This window comes from Hypomesus nipponensis, chromosome 8 (assembly GCF_054491055.1).
Source record: "Hypomesus nipponensis isolate SF chromosome 8, ASM5449105v1, whole genome shotgun sequence".
Classification (NCBI taxonomy): Eukaryota; Metazoa; Chordata; class Actinopteri; order Osmeriformes; family Osmeridae; genus Hypomesus; species Hypomesus nipponensis.
In genome coordinates, this window is record NC_140368.1 from 9,404,812 (window position 1) to 9,417,686 (window position 12,875).

The window sequence follows — 12,875 nt, forward strand, 5'->3', positions numbered from 1 at the left end:
ATAAGATGTCTTGTTGTGTTCCCCCGGCTGGGTCTGTAGCCAGCAGCACAGCCAGCGGCAAGAGAGAGAGAGACAGAGGGAGGAAGAGAGAGGAGCAAGAGAAGTAAGGGACGGAGAGAGACGGAGAAACACGGGGGGGATGGAGTGAAGGACAGAGAAGAGGGCGGGCGGGCGGTTGTGTGAATGAGTGAGGAAGGGAGTGAAAAGAGAGTGGTATAGAACAAGAGAGAGAGAAGACAGAGCAAAAGAGGAATATGAAATTGCAAGGTGTGCGGGAGAGAGAGAGAGAGGAAGGAAGCCTCCATACCAAGAGGGGAGGGAAGGAGGGAGGGAGGGAGGGAGGGAGGGAGGGAGGGAGGGAGGGAGGGAGGGAGGGAGGGAGGGAGGGAGGGAGGGAGGGAGGGAGGGAGGGAGGGAGGGAGGGAGGGAGGGAGGGAGGGAGGGAGGGAGGGAGGGAGGGAGGGAGGGAGGGAGGGAGGGAGGGAGGGAGGGAGGGAATGTAAATAGGCAGGTGACTGGCTGGAAAGTCAGGAAGCTAAGCTGATTATCACCATGGAGAGAGAGACAATTGCAGAGCAATCACTTTTTAATGAACCTGCGCAAGATCAAGCCATCTTAAAATTCACATTTGGGAGTCAACAGATTTGCATGCTCCTGCATGAACAAACCCTCTGCCTAATGCACACCAGCATGTCTTGGTTGTCATGTGCTAAGCTTATTAGCATCGTTTCTTTCCGTCAGTGTGTGTGTATGTTTGTCCTCTTTCTTTTTCCTCATGATTTTCATGAGCTGTGGAGACGTCTCAGTTACTTCATATTTACTATTTATTTATGCAGACCTCTCAGGAGTGGAAAGATAAAGAGTGAGGGAAAGTGAGAGATAAAGGGAGGGAGAGGGAGGGAGAGAAGGAGAGCGTGAACACCTGACCAGAGAAGATAACAGATGTCTTATCAACAAGAGCAAACCATTCTTCTTGGACAGCATACAACATGGTTGCTCCTATCTCTGACCCGATCCCTCCACCCTACCGGAGCTGTCACACAACTCTACCGTCCAGAATGAGAAGGACAAACACATTCACGGAGTGTTTGAGGCCACGATCAGACAGAAAGATCTGTTAGACTATCATCCTCCAGCCAAGCATAGGCAAGGACAGGGGGGCACTGGATGGACTTTGATGAACAACAGAAAAAGAATGCATTGGCCACATCACAGGCGGTTGCTGGAGTTTTGTTTTGGCTCAGACGTGGAATTACTAGACCCATTACACAAGCTGTTGTCTTCTCTTGGTGAAAACTCTTCAAGTGCATAGGTAATTGGCCATTTGGAGTGTGAATAAGTTAGGCCTTAATCGTTTTCTCCTTATGGTTGATGGCGTTATTGTACCGGGGAGTCCAGAAGACGCATGGATGCTTGTGAGCAGGTTCTGGAGGTCAGTGCCCAGCCCTCTGTGACTCATAGCCCCAGGAATGGCTCTTCTTGCCAGGGGAGGAAGGATGGAGTCACCAGCCCCCCCCCCCCCCCCCCGTCTTTCTTTCTTCCTTTCTTTCTCTCTCTTGGCTGGATTCTGCAGCTGCCCTCAGACTACTCCCCTCTCCTCCCACTTCCCGTCTCCGCCCCTCGTGTGATGATGCTACGAGCCTAGCCGTTGGCCAGGAGACGGTAGCCTCTGACGAGGTTGCCTGGGTCAACGTTAAAGAGGTTCCCAAGTGGGGGTTTGGCTAGGCCCAGGGCAGGGCAGACAGGGGTGTACTGGAGAGGTGTGTGTTTTTGACGGAGGGGGGGGGGGGGTGGTTAATATGCACAGTATGCAATGGCAGTCATGTGACACATTGACTACAGACACGCTTTTCATTAGGCAAGACTCAGTGACTCCGTTAATGCACAACTAAGAACGATTTTTTGAGAAACTGCTGTGAGGAGGAAACGAGACCACGCACCGCCAAACACACACCGTCTCACACACGTACACCCAAACACACACACTTTCACACACACAACCAAACACACACTCACTCTCTCACACTTGCACATGCCCTTTTCCAAACTCGCTCACTCTCATCCACTATTACCATTTTCGATACTGTCTCTCAGATTTGATCCAATGTTCCATGAAGTGCTAGAATATGCCAAACAGCTCCCCCTTGTGTATGGCAGTAAAACACCACATCATGTTTCAACACAAATCATGAGGAAAATCTTTATTTGACATGAAAGGTTTAATTTCATTCTAAATGTCAGATCTAAACCTTCAGAAAAAGAAGGTATTGAGAGACAGACAGTTGCGCTCATTCATTTCATCCGGGTAGTCAGAGTGAGTCAGCTGCCTGCCTTTCACTGCACAGCATGCTGTTTGGACTCACTGTTTACATCCAAACTTGAATTGCGGGAAAAGGGAGGAGATATTGAAGAGGGGGTGGGGGGGGATTAAGCGGTGGGGATCTTTGTATGGCGCACAAGAGAACTGATTCAATATCATCTGAAGAGATTTGGGGGCTTCACACACAGTGATGTGTCTCCTTCGCTGAAACACGGTGTTAGACTCATATGAATTTTTATGAACACACAAGATGTGTGTTACTGCAGGAGCCTAAGATGATGCCAAAACCAGAGGAAATCCAACTTGCAGTTCCGTCTCAATCCTTTGCAGAGTATTGACTTAAGACAGTATTTACTGGGCCTAAACAGACAGCTCTGTTGGGAATAGAGCAGCAGTCAAATGCAGTTGAGTGTGTCGTACATTTAGCTGAAAGGCCTTACTGGCATATGGAAGCCCATTATGTTGTATTCATTTGAAGATTCATTAGCTGGATTTCCTCAAACACATGCACACATGCACATTCATGCATGCCCACAAACATACACCCTTGCACACACACTTCTGCACACACATGCATGCACACAAACACACACACAGTTGGTATCTTTTGGCCACCTGCCTATCCAGGCTCGCAGCCATTTCTGTGTTTATTGAAGACTTCCTGACATACAGCAGAGAGCAGCAGATAGACTGGGCTGCATCTCCGTGACTGTGTGTGTGTGCGTGTGTGTGTGTGTGTGTGTGTGTGTGTGTGTGTGTGTGTGCGTGCGTGCGTGCGTGTGTGTGTGTGTGTTTGGGTGCGTGCCTGGGTGTGTGGAAGTGTGCATGGGTGTGTGCGTGGGTGTGTATGTGGGTGTGTGTGTGTACGTGCATGTGTGTGCTGCATGTGTGCTCCTGTGGCAGGTTTGACACAGGGCAGATGTTGTTGTGTTCATGTCAGGACAGGACAAAACACACAACAGCTGGGAGAGAGAGAGAGAGAGAGAGAGAGAGAGAGAGAGAGAGAGAGAGAGAGAGAGAGAGAGAGAGAGAGAGAGAGAGAGAGAGAGAGAGAGAGAGAGAGAGAGAGAGAGAGAGAGAGAGAGAGAGAGAGAGAGAGAGAGAGAGAGAGAGAGAGAGAGAGAGAGAGAGAGAGAGAGAGAGAGAGAGAGAGAGAGAGAGAGAGGAAGGAAGGCTTGGTATCCTGGATAAGGAAGTGTGATCTTTCTTTCTAATTTCTAGTAAAAACCAAACTGGTAACGCCCCATCATGATATTCCTTGTATTGATGTGTTGCATTGGCAGAGACTATGGTGGTGGTTCCCAGGCTAACGTTCTGGAACCACATTCCCCGTACAGTACAGTATCTGCAGGGGAGGGGGGTGATGATAAGGACACCCTGCCAGTAAGCCAAGCAGACAGATTGTAGCTTGAGAAAAGTTGAAAACCTGTTCATTTGCTTAGACTGTAGGATTCTAGATAACAAGGCCTAAACAGGGTTCTGGAGGTCAGGGCCAAACCCTGTGTAACTCACCGCCCCAGGAATGGAGGATGGAGGAAAGGAGAGGTTTCATCAGCCCCCACCCCCCCCTCCCCCGTTTCTCTCACTCTTTTTTCTTTCTCCCTCTCCCTCACTCTCAGACACACACAGAGTTGTGTTGTTTCATTGTCTTGCGTGTGTGGCATTTGTGCATGAGACCGTAAAGTGTATTTATGTCTTTGACATGCATAAAGTGTAACAGATACTATGGGTGGACAGGGATTTGTGGGCCAAACCTTTCCTCTGTGTGTGTGTGTGTGTGTGTATGTGTGTGTGTGTGTGTGTGTGCGTGTATACTGGTGTGTATGCGGGTGTGTGTCAGGTTTCGTGTGAAATATGTGACCAGGCTGCATTGTGAGAGTATTAAGCGCTGCTTTCAGAGGGTTGATGGAGCCGACGAGGAGCGGCTTTATCCTGGAGATCAGTAATCAGGGAGAGGTGAATGGCCCAATCAGCTCTCTCTCTGTGAGCTGTTGCCAGGTCACCTCCACACACACACACACACACACACACAGAGAAACACACATAGACGCACAGTCAAAAACACACACACAGAGACAGATAAACACAAACACAGACACACACACTCCTACCTGTGACAGCTAACTGCCTCACTCAGAGCATGGCTCTGGCTGTGGCCATAAGAGGGTCTAGTGAGGGCTTGAGTCGGAGGAAGGTAACTGGGTTTAGTGAAGGCCATGGAGTCAGATGGTCTGGGATGGGAGGGCGGAGGAGAATACAAAGGCTACTTTATGTTCTGGACTGAGGACTGAGTGTGTGTGTGTGTAAGCAAGTTTGTGGACGCATTGTGCTAGTGTTTTTTTATGCAAACCATACAAAAAAACAACATCCCTTGCTGGAAAATCGAAATATTTCATTTCCACATCGCCCACTACTCCAGTGTGCCAAACACTTTCATACCAATAGTACGAGCTGTTCCCTCCCCAACAGGCCATCCATGGGGGAGTGTCTTCAATGTCTGTGTATTGGTATTCACAGTATCATAATATGACTCTGTGGGCTTTGCTTTTATAGCACACAGCAGGCCTTTGTCTGGCCACATACTTATGAGAACGTGATAGTGGGAGAGAGGGTAAGATAAAGAGGGAGGGAGAGCTTGCATACATTCCTCCATAAATAAATGACAAACGGTGCGTAACTGGAGACAACATTGGTCCTTCGACGGCCTCTTAACGAGACCTGGGACGTCCAATGACAAGTGGTATCTTGTTATGTCTAGAACCTTCCACACCAGGACTTCTCACAGAGAAACCGAGTCGAAAGCAGAAAGAGATAGTTTATATAGATAGTTTTCAACTACCGTAATGCCTTTACTGTCAATTATCCACGTTACACTGATTGCATCACTCGTCAGTCTATTGATACAGTAACAACTAGATTACCCATAAGGCTTTGAAAACATGTGGTCTATGTTTTCCTTTGGACCATTCCATTTAGCTAACACTGGCAACTGGCAGAATGGTAATGGTTTCATGTTTAGGGCCTTCCAATCACGTCATTAAAATGTCTCAACATGAAATCTTTGTCTGGCTACATGTCTCGCTATCGTGTTGTCTATCAGTCTGTCTGTGTATCAGACAACCTAGCATGCCGTCTGTCTAGCTAGCTTTACGCCTGACTGGCCGGCTGACTAACAGTCTGGGAGAGTGGGTGTGCGAGAGAGCCAACGTTCCGTCCATATGTGGGACATTATCGTCCAGCTGGATCCAGTGTGTTTGCTCACTTCTGATCCCACCACTTTCAATGACATGGTCCACAAGGCTGCAGACTGATCTCCCACATTTCTTCTGAAGATGTTTAAATCGTACGGGAAATACGATGAACTAAAGCATGCTTTGGTTACATCACCAGCTGGACAGCAGTTTGCACAGCATGCAGTGCAATGCTGCTGGGTTTGCGCAACGTCGAGTCATAAGTCAATCAGTCCACACTGATGTCAGCTGACTTTTTGAGAAAACATGTTCTTTTTATGGAGCCGTGCAGGCATGACCTCATTGAAGAGCATTTTGTTGTGTAAAATATTGTTTTCTGAAACACTGCCAAACATACAGTAGCCCCTGTGCAACCTATTTATTTGTAACAGATATACCTGACTGGCTGCTGCTGTCCTGGCTGTATTATGTGCTGAGGACTCAGGAGCAGTCTGGATGAGGTTCAAAATGGGCTGTGACACATATTTGGAGGAATGCCTAGCTCTGTGGGCCTTTCAATGGGGTTTCATCAGGGACTATCTGGGGGGAGAAGCATGCTAAAGCTAACTGATAATAACCAGAGAAGGGAGGTTGCATGGCTGTGTTACTACATGTATCATTGTGTGTGTGTGTGTGTGTGTGTGTGTGTGTGTTAGCGTTTACAGTGTCTGTCATAAAGGCCAAAATGCTTGGCAGTCACCTGATGGTCTGGTGCCCCAGGTTTCCCACAACAAATGTTGTCCCACAGCTGCCTCTTTGTAGATGTGAAAATGTGTACACACACACACACACACACACTCTCCCAGGCTTCCCAGATGAGGCAGAAGCACAGTCACTAACCCTTAGGGTTGTTGTTCTGTGTCCCGGAATGCAGTTTACTTTCTAAATCCCCCACCAGCCCCCGGCCCCACCGGTCTCCCCTTGAGGCTGAGGGGGGAGATTGGGCAGGTTTGGGGGGTTGGGCCGGCGTGTCAGTAACCTCCGTCCCCTTTCCACGTGAGCCCAGGCTGGAATTTCGAAGCCCCAGCAGTTATCAGTGTTGATGCAGTGTTCCCACTCAGTTTGCCTGTCCCTCTCTCGCGGCACGTCTGCTTGTTGCTCTCGGCCCGCGCGGAGCCCACCGACATGGAGGAAAGGATAGGAGAGGAGGGTAGAGGAAGTAGCCCAGTGGAAGGTAATCTGTGAATGACCCTGAACCGGAATCCATCTTGTGTGTGAAATGTTTGAGGCCATTTGAAGTGTTTTCTCTCTCCTCTTAGCATGGACAGGCTAAGTGAGTTACCGTATAGAGCTGCAGAAAGAGAGAGAGAGCCTGAATGACCGTGTTTGGGAGGTTAAAAATAGGACCTGCAAGTACGCCAACCATGCTGTGGCAGTAAACTTGAGAGGGAGGAGGGGGTCTTTGAAATGACACTGCAGCACCTCTCTATGTTCTTAGACACCTTAGGCCCCCTCCACACTGCTTGGATGTGATCCAGACAGCTTCTCACTCTGTGTGCCATAGTGCGGGTGAATAATATATATACAATAGTTTTTATTTTTATTTTTTTTATTTTCTCCTTTCAACAATGTTTTCCCCTCACTCTTGACATGCAATTGTGCCCATATACATCCTGGAGGAACACATCGTAGATGGAAATCAACTGGATATCATCTCTGTGTGTGTATTGTTGGCTGGTCTGTTGTGTATAATGATTTTCAGGATTTACGTTCATTCGAGAGGAAAGCTCTTTTGATATTAGTGCACTTTCGAGCGCTGCATTCCAACCGTTTGAAAGGATTTCCTCGAGCGAATGGCCCACCCCACCAAATAGGTGCTTACGTGGTGAACCGTCACCTGAAGAGGCTGTCTGCAAGTCTCTGTCGGCTGGCCACACAGATACGTGTGCAGAGCGGCCAAATTGCTTTAGGGTTGCCAGGTTGGGTGGTTTTTCTTATTAGCTTCTGAACGGTACACGTAGACATTATAGCAGACCTGGCGCCTGCAAAACAACATTGCTTTATCGTTTGAATTGTCACACTTCCCTGGTCCTTCTCTCTCTCTTCCCATCTCCTCTCCTCCTGCACTCCCGACAGCCTGGAAGAATTACAACGGGGGGTGAAAAGGGACGTGTCAGCGTGTAACACACAGCTTTTTGGGATAGCCTCCCCCCAGAACACACACACGCCCTTTCACCTGAGCAGGAAGTTGATTTGTGGTGTTAAAGTACGGATTCCCACAGGGTTGCATTGATTTATAACAGTGTAACGGTTTGTTGAGAGCTTGGGGTGTTTCAGGGGAAATAGTAGTAATAGTACCACTCAGTGATAGCGTACTATAAAGGGCTGCATCCACAGGTTTACAGACCTATTGGTTCTGTTGTAACAGTGGGGACTGGTTGTATGTTTGCTTCATTGCCTCACATCTGCCACTTGGCATAACTCCCACATGTTTTATGTAGATATAATCTTGTTGATTGGACACATGGTCCCTGTTTCCTTGGGAACCCATAAATCTCCAGGAAGAACTCTCAGAACTTTATTAAAACATCCTCTCTGCACTAATGAACGACGAGACATTTCCTCTCAATATATCTGCTTCGACATGAAGCAGTCATCAACACCTTCTGTTTCACCCCGGGATGATATTTCCCAAATATATCAACAGTCTGGCTTGTGTTCCCTCTCAGACAAGATACTGAATGTTGGCCTGTTTTTATTTATTTATTATAACATCTGCTACTGGTTAATGTTTTCCTCGACAGAATTGCTGCTGTCATTTTATATTTTGTCAGTCCACTCTCCAGTCTGGAGCAAGATGAAGAAGTTATGAGGTTGTGCCCTGTTGTTCAATAGCTGATGCACAAGTCTGTTTTCTTATGAAAATCTCCTATACTTGGATGCTAATTGTAGTCATTTCCTCTGACTGTTCTAGTTGTATGAAGAGGGTTTTGTAAGCGTGAGTGGTGATTGTAAGTACCTGCGATATCACTGCAGTCTCGCCCACTTTGGAAGGTGTTGCGGTCTTCGTGAATTGTAATCTTGCAAAGCTTTTACTGAAGGGACGACTGAAACACACACACACGCACGCACGCACAGACACACACACACACTAGGCCTCCACACACATATCAAACTGACCTTGTCTTACACCGTGGCCTCGTCGACGATCCAGTGTACTGACCCTCCCTGTCCATCCCCGTCTCCACAGAGCAGACCAAGAGCAACCTGAAGGTGACCTCCCCAGAGGACGGAGAGCACCTGAGCCGCAGGCAGGCCTCGCCGAATGGCACGCCGTCCCGCTCCCACACCCCCGCCTCAGCCTCGCCTGCCCCCGCCGCCGCCGCCACCGACCCCAAGGCCTCCAGCCGCACCGTCCCCCGCAGGCACACGGTAGGGGGCGCCCGCAGCTCCCGAGACATCCTGGCCATGCAGCCCCCGGACATGGACAAGAAGAGGGAGGCCTTCCTGGAGCACCTGAAGCAGAAGTACCCCCACCATGCCTCAGCCATCATGGGCCACCAGGAGAGGCTCCGCGAGCAGGTCCGTGGTGCTCCGGTGGAGCTCGTCACTGGGTGTTTGGGTGGAGGTTGTGGGTTGTGTTCACGTCAGTGGTAGTGACTATTCAGTGTCTGTTCTCACCAAGGTGTGCATAGCCTCTGTTTTTTTCAAAAGAAATCATACTGTAACATAGTTGCAGTAAAACCATGAGACACAACGGCCACTGTGTCTTAGAATCACAGCAAGACTATATTATACTATATTATATATTATTACTTTATTATGATCTTAAGGAAAGTACTCATTTCGCATGTGTGAAAGGTTTTGTTATTTGATCGATTTGTTGTTTTGAAGAACTTGGCCAAGGCCACTATTTATCCCTTTTTACCCATAGGATAGGATGGAAGGCCATCCTATAAATCAGGATGTCAGATATTTTATACTCCAACTGTTCTGAGACTATTTTCTTTTTTCCACCTTTCACTTCAGCTTTGTGTTGGCTAAGACTTTGTGTTTGAAGCACATATAAACCTGTTGCTGCTTATTTATGCATTGCAGGTAATTCATTTGTAAAGAATGTATAACAGGATGGAAATGTATTGATTAATTATATACGTATATATAATTATATTATATGCTGTCCTCACATTCCGACTTAATAACATGCTGCATGTCCAGGTGTGTTTCAGTGAGTGCTCAGGGAGGACTCAGGGAGAGGCAGACTCAGAGCGAGGGTGGAGGGAGGGAGGGAGGGTGATGAAGTGTGAGGGGGTTGTGAGGGGAGTTATCTAGGTGGACCTTGTGCTCACCTAGCCCTGGGTGTTGTTGTTTGTTCCGGGTCAGAGGACACAAAAGGGAGACAGGTCGCCTGGGTGTATAGCCAAAACAAAGATTGAATGTAAGGCAGTTAGACACTGAGCCATGGGGGGTAACATGGTAAAGGGCACACACCGCGTTGCGCAAGAAGTGTGTGTGTGTGGACGTGTATATTTGTGCAAGTGTGTGTGTATGTGGGGGGGTGTGTATGTGGGTGTGTGTGTGTGTGTGCGTTTGTGTGTGTGTTTGTGCTGAGATGCATTCACATATCTGATTATTGAAACAGAGAGAGATTTGTCTAACTAAATAACATTTTCAACTAAATGTGTAGAGACTTCCATTTCCAATTCAATTCCAAGTCAATATCCGACAGTCCGACACAATAGTATATTTGGAGATAAATATGGTCGTCGGACAGGTAAATTAAGCTCTGGACAGGGTGGAGTCAAAGTTGCCATGGAGAGGCATGATGTCATCGCTCGAGGGGCTCAGCTTACATGTAGGTGCCTGTTCGGAGTTTGGAGTCTTGAAGCCCTCGCTTAATGCAAGAGCGTTACGCTCAAGTCATGGAACACGGTACAATTGTGGCACAGTCCTTTCTGTCTGAGTTGTGCAATGGAATACAAATGAACAATTGTCGTTAAAAAGAACGCTTCAACTTTTAAGTCACGCATCTCTGACGCAGTTTGACGGTAGGCTCTTACTGCAATTGCATCCTTATTTTAAGGTATTCAAACTATTCCAGTTTTTAACGGAAACTTTCGGTAAGTTGTTGCAATACGTACCGACAGGCATGCATTCGCTTCTGTTTTTCGTTTAGAAAGTCATGCTGAGTCTTAAGTAAAAAAAATATATATAACCGATGTACATGTCGAAACTACTCGGTGCAGATATCAGGTGCTCCACTTGGGGGATGCTGGAAAAGTGGCGCTGGAGTTTTACAAGCAACAAAGCAATTGGTTATACTTTTCTTAAATTATTGGTTATATTCCAATACTTCATTAACAGTGGCTTAAGACAATTTGCGACAATGGCATACTTATGTGAAAAATCGAGGCGTATGAAGTGTTACAATGTGTCTTTAACAGTCGTTTTATAACCTCTCAGCGTCTTCTTATGGCGCGTAATCGGCATGGCGAGTTCAAGGACGTTCCAACAACAACAGTTGATCAATTCTCGACTGTAAAGGTCAACTACGAACTGGCGTATCATTCTCACATTGAAGTCTTCATTGGTCAGTGCATCTAACCAGTCGAATACCTTTCATGTGTTTGCAATACAATCTCACCCAGGCGCAAGCTAGTATGATGATGTTGAATTTGACCATCGTACCCGTGTTGTATTTGCTCAGTACTTGCAATTTTGTGGTGGCTAGTTGGACAATTGTGAAATTGATTCAGTAAAGGTATTGCACGGATACAAGGGGGTGTTTGTTATCGTCGCTCTCTCTCTCTCTCTCCCTCCCCACACCACCACACTCAAAAGTTGTTCTATAGGTGTCAGGTGTCTGCCTTGTGAAATGTATTATTCATAAAGAATACATAAACTGAATAGAAATAAGGCCCTGTCCATGGATTTTGTATTTGAGAAAAACAAATAAAAAGCATATTGTTTGAATGGTGAAAGACTTCACTTTAGAAGGATATGGAAGAGTGAGACTGTTCGCTTGTTTTGGTCTTCCTGGGACATCATCCGTGATTTGATTGATTTGCAAGATGCTGTTGAGGGTCATTCCAGGGTCGTGAATCATTTGTTCTATACTGTATGGGCCCTGTGGAGAGAGTCCTGTCTAGGCAGCATCGCTTCCCTCCAAGTATTTTCCCATGGATAAAGTTCAAAGTCAAGTGTATTCAAATGAGCTGGGGGAGGAGATCTGATTGGTGGGATGTGGGCTTCTGTTAGCTGTTTTGGACAAAGAAGTATGTTTTCTTTGTGAGAACTGAGACTATTTGCAACTTAAGCTACCAGAAATGCATGCATGGACATTTTTGGCTGGATTGAAACTGCCATAGCCAGCACAAGTTTTTTCTCATGTCAGTGTTACATATGGTAGTCCACTTCACCTGACATGAATCAGATCTAATCTGGACTAGAATTTATCCAGGGATATTTAAAATTGTTTGCTTTAACCTTTCCTTGTGGCAACTGTGTGCTTCAAGTATGCTTTCTGCCATGCGTTGTTGTAATCAATGTGTGTCTATTGTAGCAACACTTTTACTTGGAAGGACAAACACATGTAATAAGGCTGTAACATGGCAGTGAGTAACTGTAAGTAATGTTCTCAAACGGCCGTTGAGTGACAGAGAGTTCCCAGAGGAGCAACTTCGGAGGCAAGGGTGCTACGATAGTGACACCAAAAAGAGAAGGTCTGAAATTTCACAGATGGGGTTGTCTCAAGGTTAAACGGAGGTTGGGAAGATGATATCTCTACGCTCCGCAGGAAAGTGAGTGACCCCCCCCCGCACCCCACCCTCACCCAACCTCGTGATGAATGACTCACTCTCATACAATTTCTACCCCCCAGTTAGTCTTCCCCCCTCCCCTCAATTCCTCCCTTGCTCTGATCCTTAAACCCTTAACAAACGGCAGGGAGGTTTAATTTCCTCTCTTGATCGGGCCTGTGCAAAGACATGGCCGCCACCCAGGGGAGATGAGATAGCCGGCCTGCCCCTGTGCCCATCCACCCACCCCGCCCCTCCCTGCGCCCCCCCACCGTCCTCCCAGCCCCTTCAGACGAGTCGGCCCGTTTGATGATGATGAGCACGCACTGTAGCGCTTGACCGATCACACGGATCTCTCTCCCCCTCCCTTCCTCCCTTTCTTCCACGCTCTCCCCTTCCCTCCCTCTCTATCTCTCCCCCTACCTCCTTACCTCCCTTCCTTTCTTCCATGCACTCCCCTTCCCTCCCTCTCTCTCTCTCCCCCCTTCTCTCCCTTCCTGCTTTTCTTCCACTCTCTCACCCTTCCTTCCTTCCTTCCTTCCTCCGCCCTCTCTCCCTTCCCCGTGAGGACTGAGCGATGACAGCCCC

The 12,875-nt window shown here is 47.6% G+C and overlaps 1 protein-coding gene across 10 annotated transcripts in view; it reads left to right on the forward strand.

Moving 5' to 3' along the window:
* Positions 1-12,875, forward strand: part of kiaa1217 (KIAA1217 ortholog) — a 69,097-nt gene that overhangs the window by 12,314 nt on the left and 43,908 nt on the right. For 7 of the 10 annotated variants that reach the window (XM_084702651.1, XM_084702658.1, XM_084702661.1 and 4 more), the window contains exons 1-2: positions 6,613-6,724; positions 8,741-9,072. In XM_084702651.1, the coding sequence (XP_084558777.1) occupies positions 6,676-6,724; positions 8,741-9,072 (381 nt within the window). In that variant the 5' untranslated portion in view covers positions 6,613-6,675. Of the gene's footprint in view, positions 1-6,612; positions 6,725-8,740; positions 9,073-10,386; positions 10,539-12,875 lie in introns of those variants that run through there. The other 3 variants (XM_084702653.1, XM_084702657.1, XM_084702660.1) reach the window with 3 other exon arrangements.